The sequence below is a fragment of the Gigantopelta aegis genome, chromosome 2, assembly GCF_016097555.1.
Source record: "Gigantopelta aegis isolate Gae_Host chromosome 2, Gae_host_genome, whole genome shotgun sequence".
In the NCBI taxonomy this organism is placed as follows: Eukaryota; Metazoa; Mollusca; class Gastropoda; order Neomphalida; family Peltospiridae; genus Gigantopelta; species Gigantopelta aegis.
In genome coordinates this window covers 33740712-33762982 of record NC_054700.1, presented here as the reverse complement: position 1 = coordinate 33762982, position 22271 = coordinate 33740712, and the positions used below count along the sequence as shown (strand labels likewise).

At 39.7% G+C, this 22271-nt stretch overlaps 1 protein-coding gene across 1 annotated transcript; it reads right to left on the bottom strand.

The window, feature by feature from the left end:
- Positions 1-1118: 1118 nt before the first annotated feature.
- Positions 1119-9390, bottom strand: LOC121384102 (DC-STAMP domain-containing protein 2-like). Its single transcript, XM_041514339.1, has 2 exons — positions 8595-9390; positions 1119-3502 (listed from the first exon to the last, which is right to left on the bottom strand). Exons 1-2 carry the CDS (start codon positions 9270-9272, stop codon positions 1370-1372), a joined length of 2811 nt encoding a protein of 936 aa, XP_041370273.1. The 5' UTR covers positions 9273-9390; the 3' UTR covers positions 1119-1369.
- Positions 9391-22271: the final 12881 nt, after the last annotated feature.

Genomic DNA, 22271 nt, shown 5'->3' with positions numbered 1-22271 from the left:
AAGAATTATCCAGGCATTCCTGCAACAAGCCGGTATCACCGTTATGAACTGGCCAGCCGTTTCACCGGATTTGAACCCAATTGAACACATGTGGGATGAGTTAGGACGTCGTGTACGTCACCGCCAGCCACCACCGCATAACGTCGCTGAGCTTGCACAGGCGTTGCAGGAGGAGTGGAGGAACATTCCTGTGGCTTATTTGAGATGTTTGTGCCAATCCTTTCCCTGTCGTCTTCACGCATGCTCACGGGCCAATGGTGGATACACCAGACACTGACCTTGATATCGGGGGGGGGGGGGGGGGGGGGGTTGAACTTTTCGATTACGAATGCAACTCGATTACTGATGATAACTGGCCATGTTTCCATGTGAATGTATCTCATGAATACCAGTCATTCATGTCATTATCCATCAATTCATTAATAGTTTGTCATTATTTGCAATGAAAAGTTGTTTTTGCGTTTTCATTGTGTGTCAGTATAGAACCGCAATGCTTAAAGAGCACATGACACACAGAATCTGATGCTCCTATAGTGCCAAGAAACATAATATTCAGCAGGGTGTATTCAGTTTGTTTTGTTGTTGTTTTGATTGTTATTGTTTGTTTGTTTGTTTGTTTGTTTTTGTTTTTTTTGCCAAACCAATAAGGTAAGTTGCTGTATTTAAATCTTCCGAGTGTGATAAAGTACACGAACCCTGTTGAAAAATGATCATTTGTGTATAGAGATGCTGACACAAGGTGTTGGTAACTTCACTTGATAATACACAATAATATGCAAGTATTTCAATGAGGTGTCTCCCGCCAGACGACGTTTCCCTTCTAGCCGCAAAATTAGTTGTAACCCATGTAAAAATGCGTTGTGATTCGTTTGCAACCATATATATATATATATATATATATATATATATATATATATATATATATATATATATATATATATATATATATACACATATACACACACACACGCGCGCGCGCGCGCGCGAAGTTTTTGGGAGTCAAGTTATACTCCCCTCAAAAATATATTGACAAAAAATAAAATACGACCCCAAAAACCTCCCCTGCACACGCGCCTGATACCATTAACAAAACAATAAAAACTCAACAAGACAATGAATTTGAGGAAACTAGCTTTTAAACTAGTTTCAGACATTATTTATTAACTTTAAAAAATGTTTATCAATTTGTCCCACGCGTATTTTCCCGCGTGCACTCACTTACTCACACACATGTACACATATACCTTCACCTGAACATACATGCACACATATGTTTACTGGCGTCAGGTTTGTACGCTTGAATGTTCTTGCCACATGATGATAACCTCTGTATAGTATGTTTTAACTGGTTTAACAAATCCCCAGACATTCACGGGGGTTGAGGTTGGGGTTGGGGTTGGTTTGTGCTCGCAACTAACATCTGACGTACTTCCGGTCCCAACGCCTCCAACATGTCCGGTGGCAACTTCTCCAGCACGCTGGGGTCCAGAGGTTGTCCAGGCGTCCACTTTATCGTGGACCTGGCCTTGGGCGGCGCCGCGACCTTGACATCCTCCTCTTCTTCCAGACTGTCAATGTAGTCGAAGTAGTGCATGTCTACGCGATCGATCTTCGTCCTCGGCTTCTCATCCTCTTCTTCTTCTTCCTCTACTGGACCAGCCTCTTCCTCCGACATGTCGCTGACGTCACTCACCTTAAACTGGTACGACATGTCGTACTCCTCGCGGTAGCTTCCATCACTGCTTTCAGTGTCCACCGAAACGTCGTCGGCGACCAGGTCCTCTTGCTCGCTGTCGGGAGTAGTTTCCCCTGAACGATCGCTCTTTTCTTCTGTTCTTTCTCCGACGCCCTCTTCGTCGTGCAGTATTCTCTGGAAGGCGGCCATCACTGCGCTGGGTCGCCGCTTCTCTCTCATCTTTCGTATTCGTTCCTTTCTCTCCTCTACGTGTTTGAGTCTCCGCGCCAGGGCCTCCTCGTCCTCGCTCGAGTCGATCTCCTCGCTAACGTCAGACATGTCGCCGTAGTCCACGGGGTTCAGGCACACGGTGCACAGGTTCTTTAGGTCCTGAAAACAGTCCACGCAGTAGACCGCGTCGCAAGAAGGCGTCGAGCAGTGCTCGAAATTATCATAGTCGGACGTCACTCCTTCTCTGGCACACAGCAGGCACACTTTCTTGTTGTGGAGGCCGAGAAGCTTAAGTAACTTGCCGAACAAGGGGCACTGGGCGATGATTCGACTGCGGATGCTCAGCCTCGTCACGGCTTTGTTCGTACAGTTCTGATACCTCAGCTGGCGCCTGGCAAACTTGAGGAAGCTGCCTCTCATAACTAGAATGTGGTTGTAGAGCCAGATTGCACGCTTTCTCTCGCGATCGGGATAGTAGCACGCGCAAATCATGTGACGCAGGCGTAGCCCGTACGCTTCGAAAATGGTGAGAATGAAGCAGGTCAGGTAGAGGGAGTATATCGTCTTGTAGACCTCTGTGTCGGGAACGCTTGGGTTGGGCAGACATTTCGTCGTGTCGACCTCGATCCCCGAACTGCCGGTGGGGTCGAGCACGGCGATAAGAGTCCTGTACATGTCGGCCAGAGCGCCCTCGCCTTGCACGTGCAGCGCGAAGTGCGGCGGCAGGTCGCTGTGGGTCTTGATCTCCATGTGAACCTGAATGAGGTGGAGCAGCCAGTAGAGCCCGTAGTCGCACATCATGAAGAACGTGCCGTGCACGACGCTGAACACGAGCATGACGATGCCTTTGAACATTTTCTTCGCCTCCTGTCGCGTCAGCCACAACGAGAACGACGACACGTACAGGCGCTTCTCCGCCCGCTTCAGCGGCAACGCCTTTTCCTTGGCGAAGGCGTCCCTGGCGTCGTTGATCTTCACCATGTTGCTGGTGATGTAGCGGTTGTCGAAGTTGTCCTTGGAGAGGTAGCGCGTGCGGTACAGCACGGACCGCACGACCACCATGAGGACCATGTACATCATGATGTTGTCGGTGAACGCCAGGAACCGGTTCATCTTGTCCAGCTTGGCCTTCACCTCGCCCACGATGTCGTCGCGCACCTGCCCGAACGTCTTCGACTGGTGCGTCGTGAAGTTGTAGTGGTACTCGAGCGTCACGTTGAAGTAGAACATGTCGCGCCACTCGAAGAAGATGTTGCCGAAGTCGAAGTCGAACAGTCCCGTGAGGAACGAGTGGATGAGCGAACCGATCACACAAAAGATCTGTCCGGCGCGGGCCACCTGGCACACCTGCTTCACGAACGTCACGACGTGGCAGATCGACTCCACGACCGGGGGCAGGTGGTCGAAGCACCGCGATACGGCGTCGTCGAACGCCTTCGTGCACCGTACGTACGGAACGCCCATGATTTTGTTGCACTCCTCGGCGATGCTCTGGATCCAGCCGAAAGACCTCACTATGGCGGCCTTGATTTCGTTGAGGGCGTCGCACAGGGCTCTGAATGCAGCTTTTATTTTCTCCGCAAACTGCCGAATAGCCTGAAATAATGAAAAACAAAAAGAAATTTTTTGTTCAGCTTTTGTAAAGGAAACTCGCCTGATAATACCAATGGCAATTAGCTTAAAGATATCGAGGTACAGTAGGCCTTAATAGTCTGGCAGCCAAAAGCAACTTTTTTGCCAGACCCCTTTTTTGCCGGTTATAGTTTTTTTCAGTGTTGAATATTCATTGCTACCATGTATATAATGATATCCAGGTGGGTGTAGAGTTCTCATCCTTGGGGAAATTGAGAAAAATTCAAAAATCCAAGATGGCCGTCATGGAATCAACTTATTCTCATATCTTCGCCACCAGATAAGATACAAACATGATTGAACTGTCTTTTTATATGTTTTCAGACACGAGGAATCCGATTCCACCAATATTTAGTTAAACAAATGTATAGAAAACAACATGGCGGCCATATACGTCCTAAACATGGCGGCCGATGATGCAAAAGAGGACTGTCACTGACGGTTGTCCACCAGATAACTTGACTTTATTAACTTTCTCTAGTTTCAGGTCTGAGATGGAGAGAAATAACTACAAATGAGACAACATGGCACAGAGATTCTGAAATAGCACATGTTATACCTTCAATGATATATGCTGACCCAATTATCATACTTATCAGTGGGTACTTTCTGTAAGGGAACCAGTTACAGTAATTGGTTGCTGTGCCATTGAACATGGCTGTGTGGGCACACGAATGGCTGAAACTGGCATTGTAGATGTACTAAGCGCTACATTTGGAGGTGTACTGAAAATGCCGAGTGGCAAGAAATACCCCCATAGTGTCAGAGTCCTCAGGATGCTGGTAGAAGAACTACTTCGACCCGTCTTTGCCAAATACGATTTGGAAAGCATGGGTGATCTTCAACAAATTTTAGATGATATTGCATCTCAGAATAGAACAGCAAAGCTCTGGGTGGATTGTCTCATCAAGCCCCTCTTTACAATTCTCAAGTACACTCGTGCAGAGCGTGAAGCTGACTGAGCTCTGCATCTAGACACCGTCGAGGAAATGATCCCCCCTTTTTTTTTGCGGCAGGACATGTGAATTATGCTCGATACGCACTGTATTATCTACGATCAATGCAAGGCCTCCCTGAAGATATCCATACACAATTCATCAAAGGACAACACACGATGCATCATAACGCTGGACTGTTCAATGGTATATGGAGTGATATGGCCATTGAAACTACTTTCATGAGGTATGGTCATAGCAAAAGTGGGATAGTTGGCATACGTTTGAAACAACAAACATTCAAAACTTGGGCTTACAGCTTGCATACCTGTCACGGGATCCTGAATGACTTTAATCAGATGAGAGATAATAATGAAGGGCCATCATCCCAAACCCATTACAAAGAAGAAATGACAGCACGGATCCAGGGTGATAAATAAGACAGGAACACTATGCGTGCTAAATTGGAGCTTTGCATAGGACCACTCGACTCGGAACAACATTCAGATGGACTGATCAACATTGTTACTGGGCAAGTTGTTACTCACTCTTCTGTCAATGTCGATAAGGCAGTACAACTAGGAAGAACACAGATGGAGTCTTTTGAGCAGAGTTGGCCAGATGGATTCCACGACACAATATCCAGAAGTGTAACCACCATGGCAATCTCACGCAAGCATGTTAAAGTAGGAGAGACCAAAGTGTTTGACACAGAGATCATCTACGCTAGAGCCATGGGCTTGCAGTCCAGTGCACGCGATCTCGATACAGACGCTCTGATGAGTCATGAACTATCATTATGCCAAAACCAAATCCAATCTCAAGAATGCCCTCAAAGTGGAAATGTCAAGGAGGCTGGCTGAAAGAGGTGTGCAAGCGATATTCCTCGATGGGTGTGCTGCCGTCTGGGTAGTGCCTTGGCCATCATCTGGAATTGTACAGGACTACCTTGATCGGTTTCACAGTTACCTTCACAATCACTTGGCAAAAAGTGATGTATATCTAGTTTTCGATCGGTACATTGAGGGTAGTAGAGACAACGCTTCGTGGCAGGGACAAGTTAGCCAGCAGGGTGTACACGTTACGTTGCACAGCTAGTCTACCACCGCAGAAAGTCATCCTTACCGTCACCACCAATAAAGTACAACTCATTGATCTCATTGTTGAAGATCTTATGTCACATAAGGAGGGGTTCCAAAGGCATAAACTGGTCATCACTGGCAGTGATCCTGTCCCTGTAAAGAACACATGTGGTATTGTAAACAAACGGCAGGACAACACAGGAAAAGGGCGATACTCTGATTGTCCAGAAAGTTGCACGTGTGACAGTTGGTACCGTACTGGTGGTCGCAGATGATACAGATATTTTCATCCTCCTGTTGTAGTTCTGTCACGAGGGCAATATATCTGCAATGTTCTGATGGTTTCACCAGTGCAAGGTCGAGCTGTCTTGGACATCAACACAGCAGCAGAAAAACACAGCTTAATCATACCAGACTTACTGGCTGCTCGCGGTCTTACTGGTTGTGATACTGTGGCGTCCTACTTTAGTATTGGCAAGGGAATAGCACTTAAAGTTTTGAGATCTGGTAAACATAGCCTCAACTTGTTTGGCAACACAGACGCAGAAGTATCTTTCTCGGATATCACAGAGCAAGCCACACACTTCATGCTGCCTGCTATGGTCAGTCAAGTTGTCGGTCATTCACAGAAGCATGACGAAAAGTGTGGACGCTCAAAGTTGGTAGGAGTAAGGCTAGTGCACCAAACCTTTGTTCACTGCCACCCACCAATGAAGCCTTCGTGGACAATGTGGCCAGGGCCCATCTTCAAGTAGCAGTTTGGCTGCATGCCTTGGAGCAAAATCCGCCAGGTTTGGAACCAACTGCTTATGGTTGGTCGCAAGGAGAGGGGTCGAACGCACTCATCCCAACGACTGTCCCTGCTGATATATTGCTAGTCCCAGCGGAGTTGCTGAAGCTGATCAAGTGTTCCTGTGAGAGTGAGATGCCATGCAGCAGTTCTAACATGGCCTGTACAATGTTTTGCTCTTGCAATGGTGGACATGCCTGTCAAAATGAAAAGACTATGGAAGTTCTGCGTTTAGAAGAAGAGGAGGAGGACTAATACTTTTGATGGAGATAAGGATATTGGCAGGGGCTTGCGCAGGAAATTTTTCAGGGGGGGGGGAGGTCGCGAAGCCCGTGGCGGGGGGTCTGGAGGGCCCTCCCCCCAAAAAAAATTGAAAAATGTACCCCTTCTAGGGCTATTCTGAGGTGTTTTCTGCTGGCTAGCCGAGCTGCTTTCTGACCACATTTTTTTGGAAAGAAATTACATTAAAAATCGGGATATGAAAAAAAAAATCGCCTTGAGCAGGGGGGTTTCGACCCCCAACCCCCCCCCCCCTGCGCACGCGCCTGATTGGGTATAACATATGCTTATTTAGAATCGATGTGCCTGTTGTCTTATCTGTATTGAATTTTCTCCATCTGAAACTAGAGAAAGTTAATATAGTCAAGTTATCTGGTAGTCAAACGTCAGTGATAGTCCACATTTGCATCATCGGCCGCCATTTTTAGGACATATATGGCCGCCATGTTGTTTTCTATACATTTGTTCAAATAAATATTAGTGGATTCGGATTCGTCGTGTCTGAAAACATATAAAAAGACAGTTTAATCATATTTGTATCTTATCTGGTGGCGAAGATATGAGAATAAGTTGATTCCATGGCGGCCATCTTGGATTTTCTAATTTTTCTCAATTTCCCCAAGGGTGAGAACTCTACACCCACCTGGCTATCATTATATACATGCTAGAGATGAATAATCAAAAGTGAAAAAAATTATAACCGGAAAAAATAGGTTATCACCCTCGGCTGCTGGACTATAAGTCAAGTTTTGTTAACTTGTAGTGTGGAGTTTGATGGATCCGAATTGACTGTCACAGACGAAATGTCGATGATAATAATTACATGCAGGGGCGGCGCTGTTGTAACACCGGTACGGCAATGGCTATACCACTTTTCTTCGCCTCCTGTCGCGTCAGCCACAGCGAGAACAACGACACGTACACGTACCTTCTTTTTTTTCGGGGGGGGGGGGGTGGGTTGGTGGGTGAGAGGGGGTGATATTTGTTGTATTTGTAAAAATGTCGTCCACAGGTGAATTTGTAAGGAGAGGGCGGGACGTAGCCCAGTGGTAAAGCGCAAGCCTGATTCGCGGTCGGTCTAGAATCGACCCTGTCGGTGGGCCCATTGGGCTATTTCTCGTTCCAGCCAGTGCACCACGACTGGCATATTAAAGGCCGTGGTATGTGCTATCCTGTCTGTGGGATTATATGCATATGCGGTCAAGAAGACCAGACAACAGAGCACATCCTCAGCAGCAGAAGACCAGGGAGGAGATCTGATCTCACCAAGAATCTCTTGCTACCAAGATCTATGGCAACAAGGAGGACCTAGAGAGGACGATGCTCTTCATCGTACGATCAAATTTAGAAGTATAGTCGGCGAACGCAAAGAAGAAGAAGTCTGTGGGATGGTGCATATAAAAGATCCCTTGCTACTAATGGAAAATTATAGCGAGTTTATTTTTATGACTGTCAAACTTAACATATGTTTGACATCCAATAGCCGATGATTAATAAATCAATGTGCTCTAGGTGGTGTCGTTAAACAAAAAACGTATTGTAAGAAAAGTCTGGTAAACTCAAGCCGTACCACTATTTCTTACACTGTGCCGCCCCTAACAGTCACATGTATGTTTATTTGAAGAAATCCAATAATTAAATACATAGAAGATATTTCATGTATTTTGTCAAATATGATTTATATCTCATCTCACGAGACAAAAAACATGAAAGTTTCTGTTTATTATATAACGTTTGGCAATTTACCTTTATTTTTAAAATGCCGGCTTCCTTACAGTGAAGATAACACTTTCTACAGTGACATAACACAATTTGGAGTGAAATAGTGAAATTTTCACTCATAAAATATGATATCGTCACTGAGTGACTGATAACACTTTTATTTCACTGAAATTTTAAGATATTTCACTAAATGCTATATAATACTATTAAATATAGCGAGTCAGAAATATATACTACGTGTAACCAACCTGTAGCATTTTCTTGATGTCTTTAATCATCCCAGCGACCGGCGCCCTGGCCAGTTCGGCCAATTCTCGAGTCTCGTTCATCACCAAACTCTGGGCGCACGTGGCGCTGTCCGTCAGCACGATGACGTTGTGGTTGAAGTTGAGGACGGGGTAGTTGATGAGCAGCACGGTGGCGTACATCATGAGAAACATGCGGCCTTTGCTGGAGAAGAAGTTAGGTATGATGAGCAAGGTCATGCACCGAAACCTCTCGAAGAACGCCAGCCCGATGCACGAGATGAAGCCGACGATAGCCCCGATCACAGCGCCGACGACGACGTCCAGCTTGAGCTGCAGCACGCACAGGTAGTACAGGAGGATCGAGACGACGAGTCCTCCGCCGAATCCAATGAAATTCTTCAGAACTTCGTTTTCGTACGTCCCTTCGGTTTTCAGTTTTTCGCAGAACGTTAGTGTTATGCCCTTCTTCGGTTTGGGTTTTTTGCGTTTGCAGCAAGGGCAGAAGGCACTGCAGCAGAAGTCGTGAAAGCCGTCCACGATGTACGAACGGAGCTCCTCTTGCCACGGGGGAGGAACAGGAGGAAGTCCGTTCATCTCCCGTATGGCCATTTCTTTGGCCTTTGCAATGTTTTGCAAATCCTCCTTTATTTTCATACAAAATTCCAGATTTTCCAACATGGTTGATTCAGTTGTTAAAAATTAACTAAAAAGAAAAGAAAAGAAAAAAAAGAAAAGAAAAAGAAACAACAAAAAAAAGAAGAAGGAATGTAAGAACTTTCGTATGCAGTTGTAATTCCAGTTAGGTCTCACTACACAGATCACTTCCGGGTGACAGTTCATTCATCACGGTCCACTATAGTTCCTAACTGGGACACATGTTATGGGTCACATATTCACTTCTAGCAAATGGTGAAGAATTAAAACAATATGTATGTTTAATGGTAAGCCTTCTGGCTGTATTTTGCCCATGTTATTTTGTAATATTGTGCATCGACCTTTTGGGACATGGGTATATAGCGCAAGTGACAGCCGGAGTGAATCGGTTAATGAACCACCTATTCGGACCGGTACTACAGCCAGATGCGGTCATATAGCAAAAAACTGAGACGGAAATGTTCTCAATTTTGGAGTGAAAATAAATGCTTATATAATGTATGTTTGCAATGGTGTATGTTGTTAGTGCCAACGAGAACCCGTTCTATGGGCAATCTTCACTTGAAGTTGGGCAGTTTAACATGGGTTTCAATGGCAGATGACATCTGTGTAGTGAGACCATAATGTAAAACATGAAATTACTGTCTATCCCAAAATATATAAGTTTAGCAAGCCAAAATGAAAATGTACTAGTGTAGCATCCTTATAAAAGGTAATTACATCGATGTGGATTTCAGCCAAGTGTATGGGGGCCCTATTTGGGTAAATATTGCAAACGTCAATTTTATCTATTTTTATTATTTTTTTTTTCTTTTCTTTTTATTTTTTTAGGGGTGTGTGTGTCAAAATGTATATTCTAGTATACTTACATGTAATAAATAAATTGATCTGAGTGTTTAACACTGAGTTTCTCATTGTAAAAGGTCAAAATTCAAGGTCACAAGGTCAATATCCAAATTCACCCTAATTCTGTGATTTTGTGCATAATGCATTTTTTCGAATGTACAGTCATAATGACACACAGTTTTGATGGTATTGTGAATATATAACATAGTATTCTACTATGAAAGTAGAATTTGTATCTGCCATTAATAATATGTGGATCTTCATGCTGAAATATACAGAAAAAAACAGGATTTCAACACTTCATTATGAAACAATTGTTGCCCATAGCAACAATTGATGGAAACTAATATTTTTAATGAACTAACTAGATAATTAGCTTCTTGGTATGTTCCCCATATCAGAACTACCAACAAGGTCATACATTACCATATAGTGGCTGCTTGTTTGATGACCATCTATTGTGTGGATGACCAAGGAGTAACAATGTGATATGAAGTTTTATTGCATGGTATGGTGCATCTATCTTTTGGTGTATTGGTTAGAGTTTATAAGTTACATGGCTCTAGTATAGCTTTTCATGGTGTAAATGACCCAAATTATCAAACTGACTTCAAACCAAGTTTGACAAAATCGGTCACTAGACTTTAAGGTCTCACTACACAGATCACTTCCGGGTGACAGTTCATTCATCACGGTCCACTATAGTTCCTAACTGGGACACATGTTATGGGTCACATATTCACTTCTAGCAAATGGTGAAGAATTAAAACAATATGTATGTTTAATGGTAAGCCTTCTGGCTGTATTTTGCCATGTTATTTTGTAATATTGTGCATCGACCTTTTGGGACATGGGTATATAGCGCAAGTGACAGCCGGAGTGAATCGGTTAATGAACCACCTATTCGGACCGGTACTACAGCCAGATGCGGTCATATAGCAAAAAACTGAGACGGAAATGTTCTCAATTTTGGAGTGAAAATAAATGCTTATATAATGTATGTTTGCAATGGTGTATGTTGTTAGTGCCAACGAGAACCCGTTCTATGGGCAATCTTCACTTGAAGTTGGGCAGTTTAACATGGGTTTCAATGGCAGATGACATCTGTGTAGTGAGACCATAATGTAAAACATGAAATTACTGTCTATCCCAAAATATATAAGTTTAGCAAGCCAAAATGAAAATGTACTAGTGTAGCATCCTTATAAAAGGTAATTACATCGATGTGGATTTCAGCCAAGTGTATGGGGGCCCTATTTGGGTAAATATTGCAAACGTCAATTTTATCTATTTTTATTATTTTTTTTTCTTTTCTTTTTATTTTTTTAGGGGTGTGTGTGTCAAAATGTATATTCTAGTATACTTACATGTAATAAATAAATTGATCTGAGTGTTTAACACTGAGTTTCTCATTGTAAAAGGTCAAAATTCAAGGTCACAAGGTCAATATCCAAATTCACCCTAATTTCTGTGATTTTGTGCATAATGCATTTTTTCGAATGTACAGTCATAATGACACACAGTTTTGATGGTATTGTGAATATATAACATAGTATTCTACTATGAAAGTAGAATTTGTATCTGCCATTAATAATATGTGGATCTTCATGCTGAAATATACAGAAAAAAACAGGATTTCAACACTTCATTATGAAACAATTGTTGCCCATAGCAACAATTGATGGAAACTAATATTTTTAATGAACTAACTAGATAATTAGCTTCTTGGTATGTTCCCCATATCAGAACTACCAACAAGGTCATACATTACCATATAGTGGCTGCTTGTTTGATGACCATCTATTGTGTGGATGACCAAGGAGTAACAATGTGATATGAAGTTTTATTGCATGGTATGGTGCATCTATCTTTGGTGTATTGGTTAGAGTTTATAAGTTACATGGCTCTAGTATAGCTTTTCATGGTGTAAATGACCCAAATTATCAAACTGACTTCAAACCAAGTTTGACAAAATCGGTCACTAGACTTTAAGGTCTCACTACACAGATCACTTCCGGGTGACAGTTCATTCATCACGGTCCACTATAGTTCCTAACTGGGACACATGTTATGGGTCACATATTCACTTCTAGCAAATGGTGAAGAATTAAAACAATATGTATGTTTAATGGTAAGCCTTCTGGCTGTATTTTGCCCATGTTATTTTGTAATATTGTGCATCGACCTTTTGGGACATGGGTATATAGCGCAAGTGACAGCCGGAGTGAATCGGTTAATGAACCACCTATTCGGACCGGTACTACAGCCAGATGCGGTCATATAGCAAAAAACTGAGACGGAAATGTTCTCAATTTTGGAGTGAAAATAAATGCTTATATAATGTATGTTTGCAATGGTGTATGTTGTTAGTGCCAACGAGAACCCGTTCTATGGGCAATCTTCACTTGAAGTTGGGCAGTTTAACATGGGTTTCAATGGCAGATGACATCTGTGTAGTGAGACCTTATTTAACCTATCAGATATTACTCAAATGACGTCACTGGCGTCAGTGACGTAAGGCAGTCTTATTTACCGGAAAGGCGAAATGCTTGTTCCAGACCGATGTAAAACACGTTTGTGCCAGTCAACACTATTTAACAGTAAGCTGTCCTACCTCCCTGATAAATGGACTAATATATGGGTTAAATTTAAATTCGAGATTATCCTAAAATCTAGAAAAGGGAGGGAAGAATTAGGCTAGAAAGTGAGAGACAGCGATAGACAATCTAATTAAAATTAGCTCCACTATTACATGTGGATCTAACACCAGCCAGTTGGAGCTCATGTCCACCAATCAAAACCTTACTTGCAGAATCCTGCCAGTGATTTAAAAATAATTTGAAAACATTCCGAATTATCCTGAGGGTATACATGTTTCGTGTGAATTACGAATGCCTTAAAACATGTTTTATTTTATAAAATAAATAATTTGTAATGTAAAACTGAAGACTGATTTAGTTTTAGTTTTTTTTATAAATAAATAAATAATTTCTAATGTAAAATTGAAGACTGATAACCCACCCCGTACGTATTGGTATGGTTCGCTGTACTGCGGCCACTAAAATAGACTCGCCCGATATTTTTAGAATTTGTATGCTCCCAAATAACGTTATAAAAGGCGAAGTGTGATTGGTCAATATTTAAATTATTATTTACAGACGAAATGTTACCTGGACATTGGAGACTACGCAGTGTTGTTAGCAATCCGATTAAAATTAGTTCTACTGGTCTAAATAAGGCATTCGTAATTCACATGAAACATATCGTATACCCTCAGGATAATTCGGAATGTTTTCAAATTATTTTTAAATCATTGGCAGGATTCTGCAAGTAAGGTTTTGATTGGTGGACATGAGCTCCAACTGGCTGGTGTTAGATCCACATAGATTGAGCGATAGAGATCGTTTTGCATGGATTATCCCACAAAACTAATTGATTATTCTTTAGTTAATCTGTCTGCTACATAGAGATCAATTGATTCTGTTTCTTACACACCTGTTGGTGAGAACACCTTGCGTTATTTTTGTTAACACATGGTTGTTTACACATGTAGGCCTACGTGTGTTAGCAATTTTAAGACATACGACTGGCTGCTCCAATTTTATGACCAGGTCACCACTGCCATACATCCAATGAAAAACTACACAATGGAAATCGATTACATTGTGATGTATAGTTAACCTGAAAATCATGGGTCTGTGATGTGTAAGTTAGCTACAAGAGCACAGGCTGCAAATAACTTTTAGTTGTCAAAGATGTTAACATTTGCTTAAAACCTAGTTTTTGAGGATATGTTAGAAAGAGAGTAATACACTCGTGTCCGTTAGATACCATTTATGTTGCAACCCTTTTAAATTTTTTTATCAAACTCGCTTTTGCTCATTAGATACATGTTAAAACAACTCGTGAGATAAATGACATCCAACGGCCACTCGTGTAGTATTCTCTATATACATGTATGTAATATGTAGGATTTAAAATAAATAAATAAAACAACTCGTGAGATAAATGACATCTAACAGCCACTCGTGTAGTATTCTCTATATACATGTATGTAATATGTAGGATTTAAAATAAATAAATAAAACAACTCGTGAGATAAATGACATCCTAACGGCCACTCGTGTAGTATTCTCTATATACATGTATGTAATATGTAGGATTTAAAATAAATAAATAAAACAACTCATGAGATAAATGACATCTAACAGCCACTCGTGTAGTATTCTCTATACATGTATGTAATATGTAGGATTTAAAATAAATAAATAAAACAAATCAAGAAAATATAATTTTAAACTCTACGAGCAGACAGCATTTTCCCCTAAAGGAGTATTGCTGTTTTATTTATATCTTGACCTGTTTTTGTTTTTTTACAAACTTCACATAATAAAATAACGTTTTGGGGTTATATCTCCTCTTCTTCTTTTTTTCTACGTCAAGCCGAACTTGAATTGTTGACCAAAAAAAATATATTCTTAAAAAATGTTTGCTAGATATAGGTATCAGGGTCTGTTTTTTTAAAATTTTAATGCCTGTAATATGATAGTATAATATACATTATCATGAATAAAAATACTTAAAACTTAACTGAGTTTTTGAATTCTTTCCGTGATCATGAGTGAGATATAACCTACAGCGCTATCCTTAGCTCGAGTAACCTGTATCCTTTCCCTTATTGTTATGTTGTACACTCGTGTAGGAAGCAGGCAGGCAAGTGTGGGAGGGGGGGGGGGCATGTGCCCCCTCCCCACTTAGTAGCAGCAGCGATGGCTTATATATATATATATATATATATATATATATACTCTTCTAAAAAAGTAGGGGAACCTGAAATATTAATGTTAATATCAACTATTAGACCGAACATACATTTTGACCACAGACATCCCAGTAAAGAATGTTCAGGTCTGTTTATCAACACACTGAAATACATTCCATAGTTTGCACGTGCATCACGCAGTTGCCCCGTACACGTGCGTGGGGTGTCATTCTCGATTTTGACAATTTCCAGGAAGGTCCTTCAAGATCTTTGGTGGTCATAAAACCTACTGTAATACTGAACTACCGGTTGTAATGTTTGCCCAATTAATTCACTATTATCATATAACCATTCCCCACAGCTAATATACCTTACAATTTTGGCAAATGGAAATGCTTATTAGATTTCCCCTACTTTTTTGGAAGAGTATATATATGTGTGTGTGTGTGTGTGTGTGTATATCTGTGTGTGTGTGTGTGTGTGTGTGTGTGTGTGTGTGTGTATCTATGTATGTGTGTGTGTGTGCACGCCCCCCTCTGCTTTTTGGAGGTTCAATTCCCGTTGATGGGCCCATTGGACTATTTCTTGTTCCAGCCAGTGCAGCACAACAGGTATATCAAAGTCTGTGGTATGTTCTATCCTGTCTGTGGGATGATGCATATAAAAGATCCCTTGCTACTAATGGAAAAATGTAGTGGGTTTCCTCTCTCAAGACTAAATGTCAGAATTACCAAGTGTTTCACATCCAAAAGCCAATGATTAATAATAATCGATGTGCTCTAGTGGTGTTGTTAAACAAAACAAACTTTGACTTGAACTGAAGATGGCTGATCCTGAAAATGAAACACCCCTTTGGATCATGGAATCAAATGAATTCAACTTCATAGTATGCATATACCATACCAGTATCTGTTTGGATAGTATAAAACACAGCAACATTTAAATTAACCAATTAAACTCCAACTTGGATTGCATGTAAAATTTATTTTCACACCTTTGTAGTAAACAAAGTGCTAATGTCTGCTGACTAGATCCCAAATTACGTATTCGAACTAATATTTAATTGGCACATGTTTGACACCAATTTAAATAGCCTTTTATTAATACAGTATGCTCAGGTGACACGGACAGGCATTCCTTCAGTGATTACCCAGGTAGCCGTGGTCAGTAGTGGGCAAGCAGTGGTTGGTGGTCAGCTAGCTGCGGCTTCATCATTAGGTCACTGTCATTTAGGCCAGTCTGCACACAGTGGCTCATTGCTTGGTGTTGCTTAGTTACAGGTGTTGACCCTCAAAATTATGATAACAAATTCAACGCATCTTCAATCTATAAGTGTCATCTGATTTGTCTATGTACAATACAATTGAATTAGCATTTGGCAAACCATGTTTTGATTCTCCCATTTGTTCAGTACATTCATACACACACAAACATGCACACACAAACATCGTATGTACACACACACACATGTACACTTTTTTTTTTTTTATGACTTAAATATAGCCCCCCCCCCCACCCCCACCCCCAACCTAAAAAAAGTAAAAAAGAAAGAAAGAAAAAGAAAGAAAAAGAAAAGAGGAAGAAGAAATTTATGGAATTTTAAATCATGAATGTTTGAAACAGCTGGTAAGAAAACATTAAAGTGCATACGAACAATGCATAATGAAAAAGTAAATAAACACACCAGACTGAGTACATGTCAAGGCATTTATATATATACAACTTTTGGCACAAGTTGGAATTCACAGAGCATGACAATTCAATATTGCACTCTAAAAATATATAAAATATACAAGTAACAAGATCATGTGATTGTCATTTACTAATTAATTTAACATGTAATTAACACAATGACATCACAATTCACCATAACACAGTCACTAACAAATGCACAGCTCATGACAACAATAAACAGATTTATGGAAAATTTGAAGCTAAGGTATTTAGTGCAAGCGTTAACTGTTCAAAGGTGGAAATGTACAGTCATCAAACAAACTATTCTCTCATTTAACCATTAACCTCATAACAACTGAATAGCTGATATTTATGTACCGAGGACAATGAGTTTGAACCTTAATTGAATATTAGCCTGAAAATTGGGGTTAAAGGTTCTAATAGACCAAATCAATTCCTATTGCCAATAATGTTAATGTTTAATAATAAAACTGATATAAGCATCATATCGACACACCCAGGAAGTACAGCAATAAAAAGTGTGGCACATCACACCTAATCTACATGCAAGAAAATGGGCGGTCACATACCATTGAAGAGATTTAATTAATGTTTTTAATAGCAACTGTAATTTTTGCTGAAAATTGCTGTTCCATTTTTGGGGGTACTCCACATTAGTTTCAACCTCTGGTATATACTGCATAACAACTGTATATCACAAATAAAAGTGTATTTATTTATTGTCAATGGATAATAGTATTTGCACAAATAATCAATGTTACATATTACTACCAATAACACCCACAGCTGCTTTTACTCTGTAAATATTTCACGGTGCACATCAAACTTTGACACGGAACTCTCTTCTTTGGTATTATGCAACCTATAATGACTATTGGTACAACACTTCTAAAGTAAAACACGTGTTTAAGTAATGTCAGTAACTAATACATGTAGCTTCATAGCAAGGTTTATTGTTTAAAAACATTACTTAATTTCTTTTTTGTTTTACCGTTGACCAACAAATGGTATATCGTGGCCATGGTTTGTGCTGCCCTGTCTATGCATAATGGGATGGTGCATATAAAAGAGGGTGGGAATTTAGTTGTCAGTTGAGTGCATACTTGAGGTGCTTGCAGTGGGATCGAACCACCTCAGTGGATCCATTCAACTGATTGTTTTTTATCATTCCAACCAGTGCATCATAACTGGTCAAAGGTTGTGGTATGTGCTTTCCTGTCTGTGGGAAAATGCATTTAAAAGATCCCTTACTACATTAGGAAAAATGTAGCGGATTTTCTCTAATGACTGTCAGAATGACCAAATGTGTGATATCCAACAGCCGATGATTAATTAATCAATGTACTCTAGTGGTGTCGTTAAACAAAACAAACTTTAACTTTATAAAATTTCCCTTGCTACTAATAAAAAAATGTAATGGGTTTTCTCACTAAACCTATATCTCGGAATTGCCAAATGTTTGACATCCAGTTGCCGATGATTAATAAATCGGTGTGCTCTTGTGGTGTTGTTAAACAAAACAAACTTTAAACAAACAAACATTCCTTTCCTTTCCATTTTTAAAAAAGAAGTAATTTTAAAAAAAAGTTTTTAAATCCCATGAATTTTTTGCCTTTAACAAAAATATACAACATGAATTTCTGTTTTTGTTTTTTGATCTATTATTTTCCAAATTATATACAATTATATATTACATGATATGGCAACATGAAATGACACACACCATTAATGTCGGTGTTGAACTTACAAGATGGACTTCAAAGATAAGTATGACCCCAGGGTCATAATATATCAGTGGACCGTCTAAATTCTCTGTATGAATGATTAACTCCAACAGCTACTACCCCGAGATTCTGCAACTATTACAGTGTGTTCTACAACCTTACATGTCATATAGATGCTCTCACAGAGGTCATATATTCAGGTATGTCCCAGGCTTTAATAAATCAGTGAAAATAAATTGTACATAACTGTCACAATTTAATCACAGGAAAAAATAATTGATTTAGGTAGATACATGAAATAGTTAAATATCTGTCGCATTGATTTATTAATGATTTGGTAATTTTGACATTATAGTCTTGAAAAAAACCCACATAAATTTTCATTAGCAGCAAGGGATCTTTTATATGCACCATCCCATTCACATATTTATACTTACAAGTGACCACAGCATTTGATATACTTCGTATCAGTTGTCTTGTACTTGTTGAGGCAGAAAAAAATCAGAGAATAAATCCACCAAGGGGGTTTGATCCTATGAGCTATGCACCTCAAGAGATGCATGTCAAAAGTAAATAGTTTGATGGGAAAAGAAAGCAATGTTTATTGAATGACACCCCAGCACAGTGTTTAATTGGTCACAATTATTAGGTGTGCAGGGGTGCAGAAATAGAAACTATTTCACAATTCTTTCGGAACAGAACCAACTAAAATTTACTAGCCCACCAGAATTTCTACTAGTCTGCCAGCCTATAGAACAATACTGCTTAACAATATTATAACATACACTGTCTCCACTTCAAGTATTATAATATACACTGTGTCCACTTCAAGTATTATAATATACACTGTCTCCACTTCAAGTATTATAATATACACTGTCTCCACTTCAAGTATTATAATATACACTGTGTCCACTTCAAGTATTATAATATACACTGTGTCCACTTCAAGTATTATAATATACACTGTGTCCACTTCAAGTATTATAATATACACTGTCTGCACTTCAAATGATATATCATTAAGTACCCTTGGTAACTGATCAACATCACGTGACAAACAAAATCAAGTCCCATACCTTGATTGACAAATCAATAAATTAAAAAAATATTGATATAAAATTTTCACATTTCTTTCATATAGATTAACAAAATTCAAGTGACATCCCACAAGTATTTAACAGAACAATCTATTTAAAACACACCGGAAACATACTTTCATGTAAACAAACCATTTCTAGGAAGTATTGACCTTTGACTGGCTCTGTTTCTGTAGTCTGTTACTCCTTCAGAAAAAAGCAGATCACCCATCAGACTGGTAGTTGTATTTTTTAACTCGTCTGTCAGAATATTTTGTTGCATTTGGCGAGCGGGCAAGTACTTTCTGTACCTCTGGATGTGTAACACATGGTAAAATGTTTAAAAGGTATAATTTCACATGATAAGATTTACAAGTTTATAATTAATTACCTGTTAAAAATCATAAGGCTTATTTTACTGCTATTAAAGGTGAAATGTCACAAAGTCAAATGTCCGCTAATTCAACAAAAATAATAATAAATTTTTAAAAATCTCAGTGAGGTTTTTGTCAAAGAAAGTATTATGTGGCTTCATTGAAATCTGGAATTACAGACAGAACTGACAAACATCAGTCATCGACAATCCCTGTCAATAATAACAATACAGTTGTTATATACATGTACGCCAAAACCGTGAACCACAAATTATGTAAATTACAACTGAATACACTCTAACTGTTCTAATCATTACTCTAGAATCATTAGATACTACAGTAGCTCTAGAATCATTAAATATTAACATTACTGTACAATCACTAAACATTACTGTACAATCACTAAACTTTACTCTAAAATCACTAAATATTACTCTGAGTCATTAAATATTTTAAAATTACAAAATTAAAGTACTAACCTAGAATTACTAATTGTAAATATTACTGTGTAGCCACAAACACTCTAGAACTATTCTAGAATTACTAAATAAAAATTTAAAAGAATTGTTTCCACTGAAAAGTATATATAAATAATCAACGTTTTGTCAGTAAAAAAACCCACATCTTCTGGAGAAGAAATAAAACAAAATGGTTTACAAATAAGCCAGTATTATAGAATTACTAAATATTACTCTAGAATCACTAACTATTCTAGAATTAAAAAAAAAATACAAATTTTGAGTCACTATTGCTCTATATATCCATAAATATTACTCAAGAATCATGAAAAATTACTAACAGCTCCCTATTATTCTAAAATATCTAAATGTTTAACTCTAGAATACATTCAGTGTCCTTCTCTGTCACTGTTCGAGCTGGCATAGATAGCAGATCAGTGTATCTGTGTTCAGAGCTGGCATAGATAGCAGATCAGTGTATCTGTGTTCAGAGCTGGCATAGATAGCAGACCAGTGTATCTGTGTTCAGAGCTGGCATAGATAGCAGTCCAGTGTATCTGTGTTCAGAGCTGGCATAGATAGCAGACCAGTGTATCTGTGTTCTGAGCTGGCATAGATAGCAGACCAGTGTATCTGTGTTCAGAGCTGGCATAGATAGCAGATCAGTGTATCTGTGTTCAGAGCTGGCACTGATAGCAGATCAGTGTATCTGTGTTCAGAGCTGGCATAGATAGCAGACCAGTGTATCTGTGTTCAGAGCTGGCATAGATAGCAGACCAGTGTATCTGTGTTCAGAGCTGGCATAGATAGCAGATCAGTGTATCTGTGTTCAGAGCTGGCATAGATAGCAGATCAGTGTATCTGTGTTCAGAGCTGGCATAGATAGCAGACCAGTGTATCTGTGTTCAGAGCTGGCATAGATAGCAGACCAGTGTATCTGTGTTCAGAGCTGGCATAGATAGCAGATCAGTGTATCTGTGTTCAGAGCTGGCATAGATAGCAGTCCAGTGTATCTGTGTTCAGAGCTGGCATAGATAGCAGTCCAGTGTATCTGTGTTCAGAGCTGGCATAGATAGCAGTCCAGTGTATCTGTGTTCAGAGCTGGCATAGATAGCAGTCCAGTGTATCTGTGTTCAGAGCTGGCATAGATAGCAGTCCAGTGTATCTGTGTTCTGAGCTGGCATAGATAGCAGACCAGTGTATCTGTGTTCAGAGCTGGCACTGATAGCAGATCAGTGTATTTGTGTTCAGGCGATCACCCAGATTTAAATCCATTAAAATCTTCATTGACAAACACGTGCAGTAAATGTATAGTGTTCTATTATATATATATATACACAGTCACACACTGCGGTACATCATTACCATATTGCAGTTTTAACAATTGCATCTTTTTTTTATAAATGTTTAAAAAGAACACATAAGAAATTTAAGAAAAAATCATACATTTTTTGTTTTGTCCAGATGCATCTTCATAAAGAACTTTGTGTCGCACAAAATGGAATATCGATGAATTTACATTAAAACCTTGTCTTGAACAACCATAGCTTTGCTTGACTGGAATTAACAACAAATCCATAAGTTTTGACAGGTTGTATTTTCACATACCTTGTGATGAGAACATCCATAGATGCAACTATAAACCAAGTTTGTTTGATCTAGGACTTATAGTTTGTGAGAAATGGAGATAAATGTGAAACGTTTAATGTTGAACTAGACATGAAAACAAATTGACACTGTTGCTGCTACCACTGTCGGAAATGTAAAGCCTTTGAAATACCAGTCATGGGGCACTGGTTGAGATAGGAGAGACCCAATGTGTCTGCTGAGGGGATCAATTCCTTAATACCGTCGAGATATAGGTATTACCTTTCTGAGAGTGGTAGCAGCCAAAGAGTCAGATTTTTTAGTCGGAGAGAAGAGGGTGTAGTGTCCTTACACCTACCCATTGAGCCCTTAAGAACTCGCTCTGGGTTGGAGCTGGTACCGGGCTGCGAACCCTGTACCTACCAGCCTGTAGTCCTATGGCTTAACCACTGTGCCAGGAGGCTGGTTTGTGGTATGTGCTGTCCTGTCTGTAGGGAA